The sequence below is a fragment of the Denticeps clupeoides genome, chromosome 4 (assembly GCF_900700375.1).
Source record: "Denticeps clupeoides chromosome 4, fDenClu1.1, whole genome shotgun sequence".
Classification (NCBI taxonomy): Eukaryota; Metazoa; Chordata; class Actinopteri; order Clupeiformes; family Denticipitidae; genus Denticeps; species Denticeps clupeoides.
The window spans coordinates 9,585,247-9,610,381 of NC_041710.1; the positions used below are offsets into that span (position 1 = coordinate 9,585,247).

Sequence of the window (25,135 nt, forward strand, 5' to 3'; positions counted from 1 at the left end):
ATTCGGCAACCTTCTGATTACGGGGCCGCTTCCTTAACCGCAAGGCCACCACTGCGGGTCAGGGTAGGGGCACACACTGCCCTGCGGTCAGCGGTTCATCATATTAAAGTCCAAGCTGACTGTCAGCACCAATCATCAGAGAAGGAGACCGGGTCTGGCTCTCAACAAGGGACCTGTGCCTCAACCTCCCCTGCACTAAACTCACCCCGCGATTTATCGTTTCTTTCCTTGTTGTGTCTCAAGTGAACCCTCATTTAAGATGAAACTCCCCTTGGACCCTGTGTTTCATGTTTCCCTGCTTAGGCCAGTCACCCCTTCACTCAGACGACGCGGACGTGTCAGCCGGGGACGTTCTGCATCCGTTTCCCCATAAAAAACCTGCGTGATCCAGAGTCTACAGAGATTCTACAACACAAAATCTGGAATCTTCCCCAACATGTCCGTGGTGTGTTTATGTGGGCAAGAGACTGGTGGTGTTGTCACGAGTCTGATGGGAGTGAATATTTCACAGGAGCGATTGTGAGTGTGAGGACTACCCGGACGGTCTCGACACCAGCCCCAGGACCGAGTGGAGCCCCTTCCCTGTTTTTTCAGCGCAAGGCGTGGTGGCTTGGTTTGAAGTGTTTTTGGACATCCCTCTGGTTTTCATTTGTGTTTGCACATTAAACATTTCTTTCCCTTTCCCCTTTGCCATCCATCGTCTTCCTTCCTTCCAGATATCTTTTTATGGTGTGCAATGCATCATCACCTTTCATAGTTTCACTGAATATTTTGGTCATAGTTGTTTTTTCAATCATCACCTCTGTCCTGGATTTGTATTACATTTGCATTTAGTGCCGTTTTATATATTATTGTGTTATTTGTTTTTAAATTATTGTTTTCCTTTAGTATAAGCTCGAGACTAACACCAGCTTTTTGATTTGCTCATTTCCAGTCTAAACCCAGATAACTGCATGCATATGCTTCTCATCTCTTTTTTTGCAATTCCCAGTCTGACACAATTTGCCCAGAATAATTCACTACAAAATGATATCATCCCCTTCAGGATTTATAGCAGGTGGCCTCCACTTCCGGTGAATTTTGCCAGACTACTGTAGACTTACACTTTCAGAATGGGCATTGCAAGCACAGAATGGGCATTACCATTTTCCATATAATACATAATTGAATGTTAGCATTGGCAAATCAGGATAGTTCTTTTAAAATACGTTTATTAAATGTGTGGTTTTGTTGACGTTTGATAGTGTACTGTGGTAATCTGCAAAATACTATTTTTATACTTTCACTTCATTTGAATGACAATATTTTACTGCGATTTTTATGTTTTTTGTTTGGCAGTCACTGCTGCCAGGCAATTTTCTGTTTTAAAAATACTGTAAAATAAATGTATTTGGTATTTTATCATTTAATAAAAAGGAAAACTGTAAAATAAAATAGAAATATTTTTCTGCTGAATTCACTCTACTGCTCTATTAAGGAAAAACGGTGTAAATGTAAAATAATAGTATTTTCTTCTGACATCTCACAACTATGGTATTTGATAAAAATAAGATAGGAAACTGTAAAAAAAAAGTGTGTGTAAAAGTGTGGAGGACAATTATTTTAAATGTTATGTTTTTGCACAGATTCTTTGTGTAATTTTATGAATTTGCCTGCTTTTTACAGTGTTATTACCACATGATAATCTATTTCTCTTTTTTTATGTTTAAAGAGGACAGAGCAGATTTAAATATAAGATTACTGCTTTTTTTCCTGCAGCACTCAAAACTTTCTTTCTTTTGCCCAGCACCCTTTTGTAAACAAGTTTAATTAATGCCAGTCCAAGAAATGTAGATGTCTCTGCCAAGTGGGTGTCATACGAGGTATTGGTTGAATAGCCGGCAGGGGATTTCATCCTCCAATCCAACCCTGCAAGCCAAGGTTTGCTGTGGTCAGAAATGAGGTCAGGCCCAATCCTCTTCCACAGTAAATAGCACTTTACTGCTCCAGTGCTAAGCTAACGGAGAAGCAGAAAAAAAGGGTGTAAGGCGGGAATTGGGCACCTACCATGTGAAACACACTGGAGTTGCGCTGAAGCAATTCTGAGAGTGCGTGGTCAAACGGTGTCAGAACAGTGTTGGCCAAACTGTACTGCTGCCTTAAATGGTTCTGGCATTCCCAGTCACGGCTTTATCTTTTCAGAAAACACACACAGACAGCAGTGGGAAATGTGCTGCCTTTTGATGTTACTGTGGTCCTTTTTAATGCCATTAACCATTAAACTTTCTCAAGACTTTGACAAACAACAGTCTGAATGGTTCTGGACACATATTTGTCCCTGTTTAATGTAAATAGCTATCATAAAATATGTATATTCAGCACGTAGATGTACACTAAAATTACACAGACAGAAGATGCCACTGCAGCTAGAGAAATGGGGATGTGTCACAATGCACTTGCTGAGCACTCTTGTAATTTTACACAACAACCTCAGAGCTCCATTACTCATCAAAGAAATGTGCAAGCCTCCACACAAATGTCCTGATGTTTCTGGCATCCGGGTTCTTCCACATCCCGTTCCACTGCACTGTCTTTCAAATACCTTTATCCTAATGCCATCCCTTAACATCTGTCACAGTTGTACGCTGAATCCCCCACTGACTTAAAAACTCATCATCACAATTTTCATTATTTAGCCTTTTCAGTTTGGAGGATTCATCCATGTGGCACATTTGTTGATGTTACTATTTTTACTTTTTCTTCTACCATCCACTTTTCACTGATAAAACAAATACTCACCATTTTTAAATGATGATATTTTCATAGATAGGAAGTGAGCAAACAAAGTGATACTGCATGATTTTATCAAAAACTTGTTTAACACAAGCCTGTATCTGAGGAAATTATATGTAATTTTGGGATGCAGGAGTCACCACTGCACAGTTGCGTATTTATTCACAAACCAGGATGGAGGCATTAGGAACAAAACAAAATCAAACTCCTCACACACAAGACTGAGAGCTAGATACAAGGCGTGGCACAACACACAAGAATCAGCCTTAAATACATAAAAACACAACAGGACAGCCTAAGAATCCTGAATGACATGCACAGTCAGATAAGCAGTCAAGACACTGGGGTCAGACGTGGTAGTTATCTAGTCTTTATCTTGAAGAAATAAAGGCATGCACTAAATCAGAAGCATCAAAAGACACCAAAAACATTAACATATTAAGGCATTAATGTAAAGGATGCTAAAGTGTGTGTGTGCTGGATGAGATAAAGATGTATAAATTAAATATACAAGGGAAAATGTTATCAGGGATTGATCTTGAAACTTGCCAGGATTTGAGCAGGATTCTCTAACCCTGGCCCAGGAGATGCACTAGCCAGGATCTCAGAAAAAAAAGGTGGGATCACGTATCTTAAAACTAGGGTAAACTCAAAAATGTGCAGGATGAGTGTTCTGCAGCTTTAGGGTTGAAGAGCCCAGCCTACATACTGGCAAGTTTCGTGATCAAACTTAGATTAAAATTTCTGGCAATTGCGGCACCTTGCTCACAGGCAACAAACATCATTTCAGACAGAGAGAAAATGACTTAAATGTGACATTTTCCACAGTTCGTCCATTCCTTTTATTACTACATCTGACATTTCAGAGTGTTCTTAGTTTCATGGCAATGCATTTCATCTGTCCATGCCCTTATGCATTCAAATGAATGCCAAAACAATTATATTACACAAGCAAGGAAATGCAGAATATTTTATGCACATCTTTTATAGAACATGGCCTTAAATACTAAATTGAAGTTTCCAATTTATATATTATGGGGTTAGCAATAATGAGACATATTCAATAGTCTCTTACAGAAGTAAAGAATTTCTGTATGGGTCCAAAATTACCTTTGAAAAAAACAAGTCACCATTATCCAGACCCTCCACCCCCATTGCACATGGAGCCACCCACCATGGGTGGATTAAGGTTCCTAGTGTCTCAGGGGGAAGGGGGGGGGGGGGGGGGGGGGGGGGGGGGGGGGGGGGGGGGGTGTTGATCACTGTGCCATCTGTTCTGATGGTGATCAGAAGAAGAGGCCTTCCATTGCCTCATGGCCACAATTGAATTAAAGCCACACATTTGGGGTAAAGTCAGGGACTTAAAGAAGAAAAAAAAAATTGGTAACGCTCAGTGACAAACGAGATCTAGCTGAGTGTGTCTGATTCCTCAGCATGTGGGATGTCTCAGCTTGTTATCAATGTAATTAAGCTGTGATTATAAGTAGGATTGCATCCGCTACCGGGGTCTCTTAGCACAGAAACAGAAGAGCCAGTGAGCGCGCTCTATTTAAAGGTGCTCACATGTGTCCTGCACCTCGGGAGGCAGCAGCTGAGGTGATGTGCAGACACAACATTCCCCTTCACCCATATGCCCAGGCACTTCAATTCTTCTGCTATGCTCCCTCTGCCGGCTTTTCATCAAGCCACCTTTGTCCCTTCAGCACAAAACCTTTCCTTGTATCTGTGTTTACGCATGTCCAAGGACTTTTGACATAGACTTCTAAAAAGGACATTGGTATTTAGTGTTGAAGGAATGGATTTCCTATTGACAGTTATTATGGTGTGGCTAAATAGAATTAACTGTGCTCAGGCAAATGCAACATTACGTTCTAAAAAAAAAATAAGAAAAAACTGAGCACTCAAGAATGAGTGTAATTTTAACGTAAATTACATGGCTCCTTAGTGTTTTGTTTTTTTTTTTTTTTAAATGATGTGTCAATCGCTGTGATTTACTTATAAATATGCAATTACAAAATCAAATGAAAAAACAAGCTTCATTTTGTCCAACACAGGAACAATGCACAATGCCATTTGTCCATGGATGTTAAATGAATTAACATCCATGAAAACAATTGACTGCCGAGAAACAGAATGATCCAGAGAATAGCATGCCCATAAACATCCCCCCAATGACTTAAATGATCCAGCCAATGAACACTAGGAGGATCTGTAGCAGAAGCAATTCACTTCAAATCCCTCAGGGACAAGCCCAGTTAATGCAGTCACTCTCTTTGTTACACAGACAGGTAAATATATAGATAGATCCTGAAAGTGCTAACAATTAGAACCTAATGAACCTAAATGGGTCAAACTGTGACAGGGGAATCAACCTTCAAACATTATTAAACATTAATCAGCAGGACTTTGGAAATCAGACACAGAAGCCACAGGGGGAGAGAAATAGACTGATATATCCCCATGGTACCATATACATGCTTATGAATGTGCATTGCTTGCATGTGACAGATAAAGTGAGAATTTTTCATGAAAGCACTCCAACTCTCTTAGGGCTAACCCAACAAAGCACATCACTCAATTTGTGAGCTGAAGGGGTGGATCCTCTGTTAATCCAGGGATTGAGGAGATTGAAGATCCTTTCTTCCTGGGGGGGCTGCTGGGGAGGCAGCCAGGCACTGGCACCCACCTCGCCATCCTCACAGAGTTGCAAAGTGAGTGCACAGGAGCCTTGCTGCTGTCAGTCTCCACACAGCCCTGTCTGAATCCTGACTGCCTCACTGCTGTTTCCATCCTATCAGCGGGAAGAGTCTCGTTCGCTCTCTCTCACTCTCTTACGTTGCCTCTGCCTTTCGTGCAGTAGTCTGTCCTCCGATCGGTGTGTCTGCGTGTGTGTGTGTGTGTGTGTGTGTGTGAGACTGTGTGAGTGAGTGTGTGACAGAGCGAGAGCGAGAGAGAGTGTGTGGGAGAGAGAGCAGTGGGGAAATCCTGCAGCCGCTGCAAGATCCAGTGTTTGGCTACGCGGGATGTGGAGTTTGTATCTGAGGCTCCTGGTCAGTAGGAATATTCCAGTGTGAGAGACAGGACTGATCTGAGGTCACAGACAAGGTAAGAGTTTCACTTCAGAAAAAAAAATATATATATATATATATATAGAGAGAGAGAGAGAGAGAGAGCGTATGAAAAATACATTTTGTTTTATTATTTGTTATATCTAAAACTCCATGTGAAAATCAAGTGCCAAATTGTTATCTTTTTAATACAGGACAATATGTACAGTGTAATGAAGAACTGCATAAAGGCACACAGAACATGATAACATGTTTATATGGTTTCCAAGTAACACACGGGCCTGTTTCATCATGTTTACACACAATGGCTGGGCTGTGGACACTAGAGGTCAGTGAGTTTCTGGGAAAGCTTTCCCCTGGCATCGTGTCAAATATTTATTCTGTAAGTATGACTTTGGGCTGAAACACAGATAAATCAGAACAGAGTGGGAGGGATGGGTTGCTGGGAGTAGAGCGAGAGAGAGAATATTTAATCAGACTTGGTCCCATGTTGTGTTGTTTATAACTTTTAATCTGCAAAGCCTATTCGAACTATTCCCTGGTACAAAAAAAGACAAAAGTAAACATATTCAGACCTTTGGGAATAAATGAAAATAAAATAATTTAAACCCTAGGACCCAGTAAGGGACCAACAAGTGCTATTATACTTTCATACATACTGTTCACTCGCCTCTGTCTGTTCTTATCTACAGTAGATTCAGCATGCATAGCATGTATTCTGAGGTTAATATAGTCTTGTTATTCAACAATAATTTAATCGATCTCATAATACACAGACTGGCATTTTACCAGTATTAGTAATTACGTTCTAAACCAATTAAATATATGTCTAATTTTTATTTTGAAAGTAAACTATAGAAAAAAGGCATTATATTGTTTATGCCATTTTGCATAATTTCAGCAAAGCCTGTGACCCCCACCTCTAAAACCAGAATAAATATGCATTTTAATTACCACAAAAATAAGCATTGCTCTAATATACAAAGGCATGGTGTTGTAAAAAGAATCATTAATAAACCATGCATCAAATAATTGGGAAGAAAAATAGTGCACAAATGTAAAATATGGCCTAGATAGTGATCCTCGGAAAACACAATCTGAAATGCAGCCAATTAGTTGAATAGGTACTTTTTTATTGTTTTGCAATAAATTCTAATCCATAACAATAAATATTCAAATGCTCGAAAGTCAGTGAAAGCAATTGGCTAGAATATCTTGTAATGACGGATGACCTCTATCTCTAAGCCAGACTCACTCCCATTTCCACAGAGTAAGCTGACTAGGTGTGTGTACTGAGCTGTACTACGCCTTGGGATGAGGAGAATGGGAATTTGAGTGTCTAGAATCCGTGAATACAAAGACATCCACCATTAGTGCCACCTATTGTTTCCACATTTGTAATTCAACACCGCGGGTGGCACCACAGTGTCAATTGTTTGATTCAATAGTGCTTGGCTCATTTTCATATGCCTCCGGTTAGAATGGTTACCACACAAACCCATTGTGCACCGGCGTAAAGCTGGTCAAATACACAGTTCTGTTTCGTGCTTTGCCACATTAATGCCAAGACGGCTCCTCTGGGCATTTGCTGGAAGGACTGCAGAGTCTGAGAACCTGAGATTAGAAACTGAGTCTTACCACCAGACTATAGGGACAATGTAAGTAGGCTTTAAAAAAATATACTTATCATATTTATTGCACTTTTTTAAATAGGTTCACTTGCACGCGCGTTACAAAATTAGGGAAATCTTTTTGACCTTGGCTACATAAAACATTAATTTAAGGTTGTCATATTTCCCACCTGTGTTCAAACTGTTTGGTTGTGCTACGTCTAAACTACTAGTTTATATAGGGCTCAAGTGCAAATTAATCAGTGCATTTTTTCTGAACAAAATTGAGCAAGAAATCATATTGAGATTTCAGACATATGCTTTATGGCAAATGCTGAAGAAATGAATATGGAACAACATATTGGTAAAAACATTCATTGGAATACTGATGTTACTATAATTAACTGACAAAGCTGCAGATGAGCAGAACTATTCAAGTTCAATATCATGTTCAATTGAGCTTAATTGTCATTTTAACTACAGTGCATGCAGAAAGTGTTCACAGCACATATGTTTTTGTTATGTTACAGCCTTATTCATAAAGTAATTAAATTCATTTTTTTTTATACACACAACAACCCATAATAACGACATGAAAAAAAGTTAACTTGAGGTTTTGGCAAACCTATTAAGAACAACAAAAAAATGCTGAGCAATCACATAAACATTCACAGTCTTTGCCATGGAGCTCAAAATTGAGTTCAGGTGCCTCCTGTTGGAGTCCTCTAGCTGGTCGGCCACCTAAACTGAGCAATCGGTGAAGAAGGGCCTTAGTGGAGCTCAAAATTGAGTTCAGGTGCCTCCTGTTGGAGTCCTCTAGCTGGTCGGCCACCTAAACTGAGCAATCGGTGAAGAAGGGCCTTAGTCATGTGGTCACCAAAACAGAAGAGTGGTCACCAGACAGAAGAGAACTTTCTAGAAGAACAACCATCTCTGCAGCAATCCACCAGTTAGGCCTGTGTAGTGGAGTGGCCAGAAGTAAAAGGCACATGGCAGACCACCATGATTTTGCACCTGAAGAACTCTCAGGCCATGAGAAACAAAATTCTGTGGTCTGATGAGACAAAGGTTGAACTGTTTGACCTGAATGCCAGATGTCAGGTTTTGGAGGAAACCAGTGAAACATGGCGGTGGCATCATGCTGTGTTACAGCTGCAGGAACTGGGAGACTAGTCAGCGCTCTTGAACTCAAACTGCGGCGACAGTTAATCTTTTAGCAAGACAATGACCATAAACACAGTGGCTTCAGGACAGCTCTGTGATTGTCCTTGAGTGGCCCAGCCAGAGCCCAGACTTTAATCCAATTGAACATTTCTGGAGAGATCTTAAAATAGCTGTACAAGGTCCAATTTGGAATAAGGCTGTAACACGACAAAAACTGTGACATTGAAAAACTGGGCTACATGCAGTGCAAAAACATGGGACACAGGCAGTTACATGTAAATCAAACCAAACATGTAGACAACTAAGAAGATGTACAGTAATGTTTTAGTAATGTGCAAATACTGCTATAAAATAAATGTAATAGAGATTCTGAACATCTGAATTAAAGTGTGTTTCAGTTCAGAGTGGAGTAATTGTGAGTGATCAGGTGTCTGATGGCCTGTGGAATAAAACTGTTTCATAGTCTGGCGGGCCCAAATGCTTCTGTACCTTTTTTCTGGATGGTAGGAGGGTGAAGCCCCACCCTGGTTCAGGTTAGTTTAGGAAGGAAGAGAGACTCTGATGATCTACTGTCCTTACTATCTGCCGTAGAGTATTGTCGTCTGAGCTGGTCAGAATGCCCTCAATAGTCCCTCTGTAGAAGGTGGTGAAGATGGGGGGTGAGAACAGCTTTCCTCATCCTTCGCAGGAAGTAAAAGACACTGCTGGGCTTTCTTGGCTGTTGAGCTAGTGTTGAGAGCCCAGGTGAGGTTCTCCTCTAGATGAATACTTAGGCATCTACAATATTTCTTCCTTCTCTCTTCCTTCCGCTTCCTCTCTTCGCTTTCACTTTCAAGATCCATTGATGTCCAGTGGAGAGTGTTCCCTATGTTCCATGGTAGACCATGTGAAACACAAAACACATAGCTATATGAATATGAAAGTGAAATGTATATGGTAGGACTTGACGGGGAGGAAATAATGGGGAGTAAAAGAGAGAAAAAAGAGGAAGAAAGGGTCCTTTGTCAGAAACTGAAATTACTAGATAAATAAAGTTTTGATAAATTTTTCAAGCATTGTAAGCAATGTTTCCCAGTGTGAATCTTTTCATTGACTGATAATCTATTAACAAATGTGCCCACTGTAATATTAATAGTACATGTATATCTATGGCTATTGGTAAAATGTCCTTGCAGGCAAAGATAAAGTGTACAAGGTAAAGTGAACAAGTTTCTGTTCTAATGAGTGTACATTGTGAACAGATATATCAAAGAAAACCATTGTAAATTACATTAAGGAGAAAGCTGCATTCATTTTGGACAATATTGTGAATACACTGATGCACAATTGTTCCTTAGCACCTCCTGAGACTGCCACTATATTATCATTACCGCACACTCGCCTTCCTGTTATTCTGAATAAGTGTAGTCATTAAAATAATAAGAGTGGGAATACTTTATGAAGGACTTTGTACAGTAAAACTGCTCACTTCTACAATAAAATAAATGTTAATAAAATAAAGAAATATAATAAAATAAATGTTAATGTTATCACAGTGTGCTTTGGAGGTTGTTGCAGGATATGATGGCTGAGTTGAATGTATGAAGTGGATTTAAGGTCAGCCAAATGTAATGCATCTCTCTAATTCAAAATGACAATGTAGGAAGTAATATGGTAGAAGACTGTGTGAAAATGACATCCATAGCACAAATAAGAGAGCATTTTAGAAGGGCATGAGTTTTTTGTTGTGACTCATGGTACAGCAGGAGCTCAGTAGAACTTTGAGAATGGATTAGTACTTTTTAAGATGATGTTCTTTCACCTCTTTCTTTTCAAGCCTCAGTAGACATTTTTGATGTTTGTGCCGGACTGCAATGGAACTATAGGATATTAGTACAAAGTAAAGTGTCTTTTTTTTTCAATTAATTGCTTTATCAAAATTTTGTTCTTATAAACTGCCTGTTAAAAGGCTTTTCATATGCCTACCATTTTCTGCATGAATAAAGGAACTTTATAATGAGTTTTCTAAGAATACAGGTGAAGTTCTGATTTCTGAGAAGTGCACCAAATTTAAATATTGAAGTGCACCTGATTTCACCCATACTTTCTATAATTGTATTCTTTCTATAATCTATTCTCCCCACAAATGCCTTCAAAATATTTTACATCCAGATGAATAGGCCCCCATAAGAATAAACACTATTCAGTCCTAATAACCTTATCTAGGTGTAAGAGTCCTATCAGTCACTGGACCAAAAAATAAGCATATTCAATAAACCTAAGTATTGTGTTTTAGCAGTAAAGTTAGTAAAACTGTAGATTTTCACATCTTGCATATGAGACTCAAAACGTGCATATTGAAACTCAAAGATCTCATTAAGTATTTGAGATTCTCATTCCAATGTACAACTTAATATTAAGAAATTTAAAGTCCAATGGTCTGACTATGGGGGTGGAGACTGATATAGAAAAGGAAATCTGTAGGGTGTCGTAACAACATATTGACATCCTGCTGTGCAGGAATATTGAAGTTTTTATTTGTTGTTGAACATTAACTGTCGCATTGTAAGATTCCTAATCCTTGCATAGGATCTTTCCTTTCTTTGATGCCATCTTCATTTATCAAATTACATTTGACATCCATCAAATATTGCATACTGCAGTCCTTGACATGTTTAGCAACAGGAACCAAAGGCAGGGGACTGGACAAACCCAATCAGACTAGTCAAACTGACTTTGAATTTTTGGTAGAAATTAGATTGTTTTTTATGAGTAAATATATTATGCAGTCAGCAACAAGAACATATACAATGTGTGGTTCAATTGTGATATAAGACAATGTTATCTTATTCTGGAATATTAAATGATGAAGTGTGATAAAATGTGCTATGACCAGGATAAAACACATACATCACATTTGTAATTAACATCTCAACCAGAATGCTTTTGATATTGGGATTAAAAAGTTAGTTGCATCCATCTGCTTTGTTGTGACAAGTGTAGTTTTGGTGGCAAAGTCACCAGAAGGAACGCAATATTGTTTTGAAACTCAGGGGACGATCTCAAGATAAAAGAGCTTTAATTTTTACACAATTCTGAGTGCTTACTGTACAATTCATGCATGGGATCATTATTGTCTAATGCCTATTTCATTATGTTGCATAGAACTTTAGTCTGAACATTTAGGACAAAGTTTTCATCTTTTCATTTTCTTTGTGTCTATTGATGAAAGAGTTTCATGCAACTTACACAACTTAGGTTGAAATTGTAGGTATATGTTTCTGAAGTGTGATGTGGTACAACTGTACCAATCTGCTGTACTGTACATGCTGCCAGTGTCCCGGGGTCCCTACTAATCATTCATGTGGAAAAGTGTTCAATGGAGCATGAGGAACCAAACACCCATATGTTGAAATGTTGTGTCATTGCTGGGGACATTTTTTCCATGTGAAAAGTCTCAGAGAACCTCCATAAGACCCCTAAGCGTGTAGACTGTGTTCTGTTTCCTATATAATCAGATCACAATGTCGAGCAGACGGGCCTATGAACTGCACCAAATACTTATTTACCGTAATGGTATATGCGAAAAGAGGGGCTTCCAGACATCAAAAACTTTCCAGCAAAAAAAAAAAAAATGTTTTTCTCTCTGTTTTATTGTGGTTTAAATTATTGGTTCACATGTCCCCTGTTCCAATTCGTGAAATATTATTTCAGCAGAGGGATGGTGTAGCATTCTTGATATTACTGTGGTACGACTTTTAATAACTCTAATCACAAATTGTCAAGGGACTGAAATTGCTGCTAGCTTGCATGTAGTCAGCCCATAATCCGGTGTCAAAACTCGATTGGGCCTGAATTGTGGTGGGAGCTCCATACAGCGGTTCTATCACTAATAATTGGAATCCTCTTTAATCACAGATGCGGAGCTCTCTGCAATATGTAACCGAACAAAGTTTGGAGATTTAATTATGCGATTAGCTCTGGTCTCATGGCAGTTCCCCGCACAGGAAGGAAATATAAGAAGTGGGAGAAGACAAGGGTGGGGGGGTGGGCAGCGTGGAAGCACGTTGAAGTCGAAATGAAACTTGCCGGCGAATGCGTTTCAGAATTTTCGATGATGGCACCCGACGTTCTGCTGAGCACTCCTTGTTCTCTCTCAGCGGAAATTTCCTTCTTGTTTCTTGTTCCTTGTCTTCAGACCCAGCTCGTTCCTTCTTTCGATGTGACACTGAAGGTTCAGTGACTCTGGATGAAAGATTCAGTGTTTATTCAGTCATATATATATATTTTTTTCTTCATCAATTATAACAAACCAAATGCACTCCATGCCAGAGGCCATTGCTTCTCATTAGTAGTCGTTGCTTGTGCTCCAACACCCTGCTGCAAGACATCAACTGTGAAAAAAACATTTATTCATGCAAATTGCCCTCAAAGTTATTTAACCTACGCTGAAGCGCTTTTGTGTGAGTCAGCAGGGATGCCTGTGTCCAGTAGCATTTAAGATTACAACATGATTGCACGTAACGCTCCTCTCTCTCAAGGATGAATGTGTGCAGCGGAGGGTTTGCTTTTGTTTTCATTTAAATGTAAAAGGGTTGGTAGAAGAGTTGATCGTGAATAATCTGAAGAGGTAATAATTACAAAAGATTTATCAAGGATTCTTGGGAATATCTCATTGGTATGATGCATTGCCTGGCAAAGCAAAAATACACAGACAAACATAGGGCCAATTTAGAAATGCCGCTCTGGAGGGAACGTACACAGATGCGAAAGAAAAGGCCCTTCCCAGCACTGTGGGATGCTGAGATCTTGACACGGGCCTTTTATTTCCAACAGACGAGCCTTTTGTAATGCTCTTTATACTGCTGTCCTAAACACATCTCCAGACAGACTAGAGTGAGTGAAGAAGGCCATACCAGCTTTAATTGTGTTCCTTTCTAGAGTGAGAGAGGGAGAGATTGATTGGAAAAGGTGGATAAGAAAGTGGATAGTGAGGATGAGTAGAGCAAGCAATAGTTGAGGGCTTGAAAGGGGGATATAGGGGGAAAATGAGCAAAAGCATTACCTGAAGAAAGAGAGCGATGATTAGTAATTGAGCAACAGAGGAATAAAATGAAAAATGGAAAGGAAACTTTATAGAAAGGGCTGTTGAGAGGAAACCATTTAATTCGAAGTCTCAGCAAAACATATTAATTTCATATTGCCGCAGATGACCGTGAAGCACAGGCACAGCTAATTATACCATAAATAGTGCTGTGTTTAGCGAAAAAAATACAACTTTAGGAGTGTCAATCATCAGAAACCCACGACACATTTGAATAATCAGATTCAAGTTTAATGACAATTTAAAGACAATTGTACCTTTCAAATTGCAATAAATTGATTGAGGTTGGGCTAAGGGTTGAAAAAAATTATACGGTTCTGTATTTTCTTTCCTTTTTCTAGCGCGAATAACGCTGCACGGCCATTTCTTTGAAAGATGTATTCCATACATATACATTCTATGCTCAGCAAATTTCATAGGTAATGAGAGTACAATTTAGTCAATAGAATGAGCAATTTACATATGCATATGGATTAGGATTAGTTACATCTTGAATCCAGCATGCATGGAAGCAGCGCCTTGGCACCTGACATTCTCCCCGGGTTCTAATAAACACTGACAAAGGCAGATGGGCTTGTGTGTGTGTGTGTGTGTGGGGGGGGGGGGGGGGAATTGCAAAAAATGTTGCTTGTAAAGAACAGATTACAGAGGTTTTAACAAAGATTCCAAATTCATTGAAGAAATAAATCCGAGAAAGATTTTTTAAACTTAACCTTGATCATTGCACAAGGAAAAAAAAAAAATTTATATTATTGAAAAAATTATATATGCTTAAAAATGGAATTTCAAACACTACTATAAAAATAATACTGATGATATCAATAGTAATAATGTTTTGAAATATATATTTTCATACTGGCTGGAATGTCTTCAATGACAACACAGAGAGAATTTTTATCTAAGGGCGCATTTGCATTTTTTCTTTAGTGTTGACCCAACATAGTGCCTAAAGCAGACTTGAGTCTTGCTGTGGAACACACACTGTGTGGGGATCTTGCTTGCCCCTGCCACAGAGTTAAGAAGAGTGCTATTTTTTCCAGAGAGAATGCCTGACAACCAAGGGACATGCCAGTGCCTTTCAGCAGCTGACTCCATCCCCAGAGGCTTTTTCTTTTTGCATGTCATCTGTCTTGATGGGTCGTTGCCTGGCATGCAATTAGCATATTGCTAATGCTAAAAAAAAAAAAAAAAAAAAAACATTTCATGTAAGCAGATTTCCATAATTTCATGTGTGTTTATGAGATCTTACAGGGATCCGTAAAAAAAATGTATGTATTTTCAACATTACCTTCATTTGACTGCTGCAGTGCAAACAACAGACAGACATGCATAATAAAGGTAATAGATGCAGGCATTGGATATGATGCATTTAGATACACTCAGACAGCAATTTAGATACCAAAAAGCAAAGAACAGCCAACCTGGACCGTTCTGCCCTTCAGATCACACAGTCACGACACAAACAAACAGCTTCCCAGGATGCAATAGTTTATATGACAGCCTAATTCAATGGAAATGGGCATTGCTGATGCATTACTGTGGGCTTGCCAAGCCTATTGATTGCTCTTCCCTCACTTTTTCTTTTTTGAGCTTCTTACATCTCAGCTTCACATGCCTCCCAATGGCAGACTGAGCGTGCTAAATGCACTCGAGAGGCCCAATTTGCTCACATTTCATTTCCCACACACTGTGATCTCTAAAATACTTCAAACAAGATTATATCACAGCTGCCTTTAGAGACAAAGCATTTACATCACAACGCAAACTGAAACCGATGTTTGTGTAGCTGTGGGCAAGGTTGCTTTCAGGTGCTTTCAAATGTAAAGAAACTTTCTTTCCCGGTCTCTTTTCAGAATGCCAGCTGAATAAATATGTTATTCTTTGTGTTCATCAGGAGAAAAGCAAGTGTCCAGTGGAGTAAGAAGGAAGCGAGCTGGACGTTCCTCAATGTCTTCAAGGTGTTTCCACCTTTCCCAGCCCTCCGGGTCTGCAGTCATTTTGTCGTTTCGCTGACAAACATTTGGAATTCAAACACCTTCCAAGACTTCAAAGACCTTCCAATGTTCACGAGGAACTGCCTACTGCTGTTCCTCTGCTGTCTCTTGGACAAAAGCTTCATGGCTCCTCTTCACTCCCCATCCCATAGCAGAATGGGGAAGGAGCACCACAAAAGTGTGGCGGGGCTGAGGAGACATGGTGTTTCTGGGGTCCAAAGGGTAAAGAGAGGATGGGTTTGGAACCAGTTTTTTGTTCTGGAGGAATACATGGGTTCGGACCCTCAGTACGTTGGGAAGGTAAGCCATACTTTCTTCTTCTCTCCATTTTCTGCGTGATCAATTTTTAAACGTGGCCTGAAACTCGCGGTGTTTCATGCACTCTTGTGATGGCAGTTTGAGTGCAAGAATAGAGCTCTAGTGCACTTCAAAGGACTTATAATTCGGATGCCGTGAATAAATAAAGTGTGTGTGAGTGTGTCTGCCCTTTTTTTTCCTTTTTGTGTTCTGCTTTGGCCTGAATCATGCTCTTTGAGTTTTCATGTCCACACAAACTCTCCTTATCATGGCCAGTTTCTGTGAGTTTGGATGAACGTGAAAAAGAACTGAGGCTTTTATGGACAGAAAAATATGATCATGAAGCTACAACAATCAAAGTGACACAAAATTATGCTTTAACCCAAGATCACATTAATATAATGTTGTTCAATTTACACTGCACCTCTGGATGGCTTCTTGTTAAGCCATCCAGGCCAATAACAGGACTTGGCTTTGCTATTATTTTAACCTCAGCTACTTTGTACTCTTATCCATGTCCAAGCAATCGCAGGCTCATTCACTCTTTCACACTGAGCTCAGATCTTCAAGGTGCACAAACCAACACTGCAAGTTTATGTTCTCATAAGTCTGAATACTTAGTTCTGATTTTTGTTCGTGTGGCCTGTGTTAAAACCCTGAATAAACCCAGAATAAAACCCTGAATCATTCTGACTTGCACCACTCTTTTATTAAATCTATATATCCTGACCAATTTAAACCATTTCATTCCAAATCCAAAGTATGATCTATGTCTGGAGATGTCAATTACATGTGTCTGTACATCAACTTAGTTTAAATGATGCTCTCACATTCTTTGGTACTTCCGAAGGGGTAATCCTTTATATTTTACTAAGAAATACAATTCTTTATTGCAGAACATATGAAAGCAAGTCCTAATTAAGTTGTTCATTTAAAAAAAATGAATGTTTAAAATGTTAAAATTGCATTAGTACTGCACTAGTAATATGAATAATAGTTGTACTAATAATAGTCACTTTCTCACACTTTACCTTTTTAAAAAAAATAAATACTGAAAAACCAAATGATTCATTTCAAAGGACAGAAATGGCAGTACCACAAATGTAATTTGTACTGGATATTACTGACAAATATGAAATGTGAGGCAGTGCACACTGAGGCACACACTGTCGCTGTGACGCACTGTAAGAATGGACATCGCGGGAGCCTGCTTTGTCTTGCATAACAGATGTCTGCAGGGGGAAGTGTAACATTCCTGTGTCGATGGTTGTGGGTGAAGATTCGTAAGAATGGACATCGCGGGAGCCTGCTTTGTCTTGCATAACAGATGTCTGCAGGGGGAAGTGTAACATTCCTGTGTCGATGGTTGTGGGTGAAGATTCGACACCCCGGTTTTTACATGTCTTTTGTCCGACATCAACGTGCGAAGTATCAGCCGTCAGGACCGCCCACCCTCTTTGTCTTCACCAAATGGGAGGCACCGGGGGCGTGACATCAGAAACAACAGGTTCTGATTGGCCAGTGACAACTTCCTGTAGGCCAGTGACAACTTCCTGTAGGCCAGTGACAACTTCCTGTAGGCCAGGGGTATAAAAGCCTGCGCACATGTGAAAAATAGGACTCTGGGCTCTCTTGCTCAGAGGTTTTTTCCATCGGAAACCGGAAGGTTTCTGAGTCTTTCTCTCCTCCTCTTTTTCACTTCTCCCTCTTTACTCTTTCTTCTCATTTTTACTTTCTCTGTAACCTTGGTACCTTTTACATTCAATATTCACATGTAACTACAATAATTATTTACCGGTGTTAATAAATTAGAAACTGTTCATTTTTAACCTCTGTTGTGCCATGCCTCTTTCTGCCAGGTAACATCAAATTGGAGTGGTTGAATACAGTGCTTTGTGTGGAGGGAGAAAGAGTTTTTTCTACACACTCTATTCTCTTCTCCAACACCACATGGTCTTCATGTGTGGCTTTTTACAGCACCACTCATGCACACATACCTCCATCTGATCAACGGCACTTGAGGACTGACCACCTCATTTTGAAGACACACCCACTACACTCACCACACTTGTGCACCTCCTAATTGCCATCCTTTAAAATTTCTGTGCGCCTGCTAGTTTCTATTGTTTGGCTCCTCTTGTTTTCTTATTAAGTTCTGTTTTTGAGCATTTGTAAATGGCTTCTCTCCCTCCCCCAATATGATAGACACACATGAAATGGACAAACTAGAATTTATTGTAAGGAACTGCGTTGAGCATTTTTTTTTGGTTGAAAATGGGAATTTGGGTCATTGTTTATAGTAGGCGATCAGGGAACACTGTTATGATTGAATGCAGCATAAGCATCAGGTGATAATAATAATGAACAAAACAATGCCATTTAGTGAAAGCAAAGTGATACACTGCATACACAGCAGCACAGCACATGGTGGCACAACAAAGTGTGTCCTCTGCTTTTAACCATCACCCTTGGTGAGCAGTGGGCAGCCATGTCAGGCGCCCAGGGAGCAGTGTGTGGGGATGGTGCTTTGCTCAGTGGCACCTCAATGGCAGTTTGGAGGATCAGGATTCAATCTGGCAACCTTCTGATTATGGGGCCGCTTTCTTAGCCACTAGGTCACCACAGCCCCACTAAGATACCAGGAGTGGGGTCAGGAAGTGAGATGCACTGTCCTCATTTGCTCAGGGGCTGAAGAGACAATTATCAAAACAAAGATGTAGTATTAGATGTAATTAAAAGCATTTTTTCCTGTACTAATTTATTACAATGTATCCCCATCACAAGGTAGTAGTGATATTGAGATTATTTACATTACATTTTTAACTACTGTTAATTTTTAACTTCAGGAATTACTCTATGCAGTACACTAGAGATAATTCGAAGTATTTTTGCAGCATTTATTTGGAATGAACATTCTTGTATAAGGTTCTTCATTGTACATGGAAGGACAGCTGAATCCCTGATAAATGAGGAATGTCTACTAAGCTGTTGTCAGCCTGCTCTGTGATTACATGAAGGCCATGTATCTGAACAAAAAGTCTAATCACATCATCATCCCAAATTTAATAACTCAACGGAGCAGCTGACAGTTCTACCCGGTGTCACTTAGGTATTAGTCCGGAGCCTAATTATTTTTGTCAGTGGCAGGAGACGGAGAATAAAAACTAGCAGAGCGTTGTGAAAAATCAATGTATGATTTCGTTAATGACAGCCAAGACGACTGCTCTTGACATCATGGCTTCCTCTGCAGATTCTCCTTTAACTCTGTTGGGGCAAGGTTAAAAGGACTTCTTTCTCAGTGGCCTCAGTGGCTACAAATTAAATTTCAAGGGGCATTAAAGATGTAGCCAGGATCCAGCACCCAGAGCTTAAATGGGATAACAGCTAGATTGACTTGTGAACAGTGAATGCCACTGCAATCAGGAACTCCTACGTACGTGCTGTCTGAGGGGATAAGTCGATGGTGGCCCAGGAATGAAGGATTGTCCCAGCTGTCACCAAGGTCCAGCCTTTACAGTCCAACTCGCATCTTTCTCTTTTTAAAGGATGCATCTCATGACACAGTGGAGCCTCAGGTTGATAAAAACAGTTTAATCAAATTCTCAAAGCAGTGGCGGCAAGCAAATACAGACTTTATAAGATCTTTTTTACAAATTAGCCAGATTATCACTTGAACAGACTGTGCCAGATTTGGACTGCACATGTTGCAAGACAAGGCATGATCTGAAAGAATGTATTATGCTCAGAACAAATGTCCAAAAACAAAAAAAAAAATGCAAGGACAGGTATACAGGGTAAATCAGATATCACAATGTGTTTTTATTTCAGTGGTGTGAACGTCTGCATTCACAGAAATGTATCATTATAAAGTAAAGAAATAAAGTGAAGTGATTGTCACTTGTGATACAGAGCAGCACAGCACCTGGTGCACACAGTAAAATTTGTCCTCTGCATTTAACCCATCACCCTTGATGAGCAGTGGGCAGCCATGGCAGGCGCCCGGGGAGCAGTGTGTGGGGACGGTGCTTTGCTCAGTGGCACCGTGGCGGATCGGGATTCGAACCGGCAACCTTCTGATTACAGGGCCGCTTTCTTAACCGCCAGGCCACCACTGCCCCACCTAATTATGTAATGGTTTACAGTCAGATCAGAAGCCAATGCTCCATGTGTCCAACTGGCCATTAGACAGAATGTGGAGATGTTCAGAAAGGGTATGAGCCTTACTGCGTATTTTTTCCCCATGATTTTGCCTGATTTTGAATGATGTTATTAAGTTGATGTTAAGTCTATTCTGACACTGCTTCTCAATTCTATTATATTAAATTGCATTATGAGTATATCTGCTTTTTGCCATTTTAGAAATAATATTTCAATTGTAACTAGTACAATCTTATATACTTAAATTATATTTGAATTGTAATACAAAATCTCCAAAACACTGGAAGAGCAGGTGCTGATTGGGACTAACAAGTCCAGATGAAGATCACAGGAACAGGATTCTGGTGCAAACGGACAGGAGCAGTAATCAGAGGCATGACAAATGTAAGAAAAAAAAGGGATAATGTACTGGCCAAAAAAATAGCAGGGTAGTTTCTGTGATTGGACATTTCAGTCGACCTTAAAACTGATCTTTCCTGTAATTTACCATACTATTATGCACGCAGTTACTTTTTTAATCCAAAACATTTAGTTTTGTACTTTTGAAGTACTTTTCAAAAAACTGTCAAATAAAAAGAAAGAAAATCAGTTGCCAGACCAAAAAGAAATTGCAATTTGCAGCGCAATTTTTATCTAAGCAGAGCAGTCTTTACTTTACCTTATTTTGCAGACACTTTTTTCCAAAGCGACTTACAAGATGAAGACACCAGCAACTAAATGTTTCACAAAGTTTTAAAAAATTAACCTTATTAAAAAGGAAAAAAAATATACATGTAAAAACATGTACCAAATACTTTTGAAAACAGTCTGAGACATTAATTTTTTTCTAAAACAAAAAAATAAATATGAACTTTTAATTTAAATATAACTAACATGCAATGCACACAGTCATGTGAGACATTAGCTGCAGTTGTGTGTGTTAATACTGGCATTTTTTTAGCATAAACATTGAATAGAACAAAGTCTGTAATACCACCTTTGATGAGATGAATAGTCAAATTTAAACTTAAAAAAAGTTAATAAAGACTGCTTTGTTCCCCTAATACCTGCATCTCATTGATTATCATGCAGGTTTGAAGCCCAAAACGACTCAAAGACAAGCTTAATGCCCAAAAATGTTTAGCAACACAGGCATGCTGTTAATGAAACTTGACATCAGATCACTACCACAAATCATATCATGTCAAAATACTGTAGCTAAGGGTGTGGATGAGGAGAAAAGAGAGTCAAAATGTTCAGCCATGCTTGTATTTATTAATGAATTAACAGTAGTATTCACTAACGTCAGGTCACAGTACAGGCCTGTTCTAAACTCCACCCCTATCCAGAACATTAACTCACTAATCACACTAGCATTCACCCAGACGGTGAGTCAACCTCTCCCTGAACGCCTTGTAGGCGGGCAAATGCAAATGGATACATTTACATTTAAATTTACAGCATTTATCAGACGCCATTATCCAGAGTGACTTACAATCAGTAGTTCCAGGGACAGTCCCCCCCCTGGAGCAACTTAGGGTTAAGTGTCTTGCTCAGGGACATAATGGTAGTAAGTGGGATTCTCTGACAGAAATTGATCAGAAAAATCACAATCTCAGTTTTTTCCCCCTTCTCCATTCCAGTGTCATTCACTTGACATATAGTTAGACTGAAATTAATCGCCACTTGACATGACATAAAAACAAGTTAGCAGAGCTTTCTTAAACTCAGTTAATAATATAAAGACCAAATAATTCAAGACAGCAAAACTTTGCTTACCTTTGTAAGAACACCATTGTGACACATAGGAGAGTGGATGTGACCATTCAAAGCATTTGCAATCCTGAAAATCTGTTCACCTGAGAAAAATTTGAGTATTTGTACAAAAAAAAATATCCAGGTAAAATTAAATATTTGAATCCTGTTGTGCTAGTCCTTGCATTGATTGCATTAAGCAGTGTTGAAGCCAGCATTTGTTATAAATAAGAAAACTGTCAGGGGATAGGTCAGAGGACACAGGCAGGGACATGCTGGAAATGATCCTGGGAGAGGGGGAGGAGGACCAAGCCCACTTGGACTGAGATGAGGACGATAACGGTCATGGTCATATTGTTGTGGCTGGGTGGTAGTAGCCTAGTGGGTAACACCCTTGCCTATGAACCAGAAGACCCGGGTTTGAATCCCACTTACTACCATTGTGTCCCTGAGCAAGACACTTAACCCTAAGTTGCTCCAGGGAGACCGTCCCTGTAACTACTGATGAAGTCGCTCTGGTTAAGGGTGTCTGATGCTGTAAATGTAAATGTTCGATCTCACGTTCGGTGGCGGTGCCGTCCTGTGGTAAACCTGGAGGCCTAGTCGGACAGCAGGTCCAAGTCAGCAAGAGGTAGCATCTCCAAGGCAAGCGTTAGAGATGAGAAGCAGAGTCGAAAACAGTGAGAACTGAAAAGTCAGTAAGCAGCACAACAGTCAATTACTACCGAGCCAATATGATATCATTGTATCGATAGTCATGTTTTTGTTAAAAACAAGAAAAAAGAAAAAAAATTCAAGGAGTGTGAATTTGTTAAAGAAGCATTTGTCAAGGCTACAGAGTCGCTGGATTTAAACATACAACAAAGATGATCAATGTGACTAATGACTCTCAGTTATCATGGCAAACAGTTACACACAAAAAGATATTTGCTTTATCCCAAACCCAGAAAGTGTGCATTGAACTAGACTGCAATTTTTGGGTCAGCTTATTTGTGTGGGTCTGCATCCTCTTTTAAGAAAAATTATCACGTCAAAGCACAGATCCACAATGACAGATGATCTTGTGTCCTGTCTAAGACTTGCGACAAGCTCCTACTGCTCTGAATATAAGAAATTAGCTGCATGGTCCCACTAATGTAAAGAAATATATTTGTTTATACTTTTCAAAATTGGAGAATAAGCTGAATTCTCTATGTAGAACTATATAGACTATAGAATATGTACAATATATAGAGTAATAATAGAGTAATAGATACTGTAATGAGTTAGAGCTATGGTTCCTTATTTGAAGTTGATTATAAATTCTGTGACACTGCATGGAAGGCGGCATGCTGGAAAAAATGATGGCTGTTGGATGTTGGATTACACAACAATATTACACAATTTCAGTAAAAATGATTTGAAGTAATAAAGTAATTGAATTATTATATTGAATATATTGTACTTAAAATAGTTACAGTACTGTTTTTTTTTTTTTAATAGGGTAATTTGTAAATTTCCAAAGTAATCTTTCCAACACTGTCCATATACCATAGCTTCATAATCTTTTCATAGTCTCTTATTACTGTTATTTCTCATTCAACAATTAGCAAAATTTTGCAAACATTAAAAAAATACTAGATCTGTATTATGAAGAAAATAAGAAACGGACCGGGAACTCATTCTGGACAAAGACACCTAGCTACCATTGCTCTGGTACCAGATGCAATCACACAGGGTATGCGTGAAGGGCTCATGAAAGATATGCCAGTGTTTGCAGAGAATGCTGTTTGACAAATGTGACAAATGCATAGCATTGCTGCAACAAGAAATCACCTTATTAATCACTTCAGCTGCAACACTGATATTTGTTAACACATCGTCATTGCTACATGCCTTAAATTCCTCCTGCAATGATAATGTGAGCATGGTGTAAATCTAACAGCACCAAGGCAAAGTGCCCCTGCCTCCACTGTAGCACATGGTATTCATTCATAAAGAGCCCTTTTGTTGATTTAGTCAATATTACAGGTAAGCTTATCGTCCATCTCATCTCATCCTATAGTCTTGCAGTAATTGGTTTACTTTTTTGGGCCTAGACAGGTGCGGACATCAGAATAATAATAACAAAAAAAATATTTTTTAATAAGTAGTCTTGCTCATTGTTTTACTTAAGACTGTTTCTTCCGACCAGGCAACACACAACACAATTTGTATGGCACACATGCTCTTACTGCTGGTCGAAATGCATCAACATTCCATCCTTTGTTTTATTCAGAAGCAGGAGACATAACCCATCTGCTCTTTGACATAAGAATCTATCATCTGAGTTTCATGATTTGTTCTTCCCTGCGACCTTTTAAGGCAGGCCAGCCATTAATCTCCTGAGCAGATTCATCCGTTTAGGTCTCAGACGCCTTTACTGTGAACTGCAAAAGAGATGGTGCAAAGGAAACTAAGAGCACACACACACCTCTGTGTTTTCACTGCGTGAGATATTTCTTATTTATTTATAAGAAATGCTTACATTGACTCATATTTTAATTTAATAGCCAGATGTCCTCATAAAAACTGTTATATGTGACAGTCATGGTCTTACTCTATTACTGCCAGACCTTACTGATGACATGATCCTGCATCTTCAAATCTTTCATGGTTGTAGATGCAGTTTACAGCCATATGCCATTTTAAAATATATTATAGCAAATTTGCACCATTCTGCATTATAAAGCATTAAAATAAATGTCATGTTCATTATACACATTTAAAATGACCAGAAAGACATACAGTTACACTGTACACTGTCTGCAAAGCAACATTACCACTAACTCTTTACATTGTCTTTCTCTGCACAAAAAGTTTGTATAGTAACCTTCCAATATATTTAATTTACTTAAATAGGGCACATGCTACAGAACTGACTTGCAGTCTCAATGACAATTAGCCAGAGAGAGCTTTTTTGGAAGCAGGCCAGGCTCCAGACAATACATGTTCTGTTCGATTAGAGACAAGAAACAACGCATTCATTAACTCCATGTCTGCCCTTTGTTTTTCTGCAATTCATCAAATTAAAAAAAGACTAAAGAATGAGAGAAAAAAAAGATGATAAAAAAGAGATCTCGACTGGTCTGGACATATGGTTTCATTTCCCCTTATAATCATCAGTTTATAAATGCACAAATTAAAAATAGATAGAATAATATGTGGTTAAATCTGCAGCACAGTGCACGATGCAAACAACATCGGCACTTAACCCATCACCCTTTTTGAGCAGTG

General features: G+C 39.2%; 1 protein-coding gene across 3 annotated transcripts in view; it reads left to right on the forward strand.

Moving 5' to 3' along the window:
• The first annotated feature begins 5,657 nt into the window (after positions 1-5,657).
• cdh12a (cadherin 12a) overlaps positions 5,658-25,135 on the forward strand; it is a 47,752-nt gene continuing 28,274 nt past the window's right edge. For all 3 annotated transcript variants that reach the window (XM_028977105.1, XM_028977106.1, XM_028977107.1), the window contains exons 1-2: positions 5,658-5,877; positions 15,592-15,991. In XM_028977105.1, the coding sequence (XP_028832938.1) occupies positions 15,758-15,991 (234 nt within the window). In that variant the 5' untranslated portion in view covers positions 5,658-5,877; positions 15,592-15,757. The remainder of the gene's footprint in view (positions 5,878-15,591; positions 15,992-25,135) is intronic.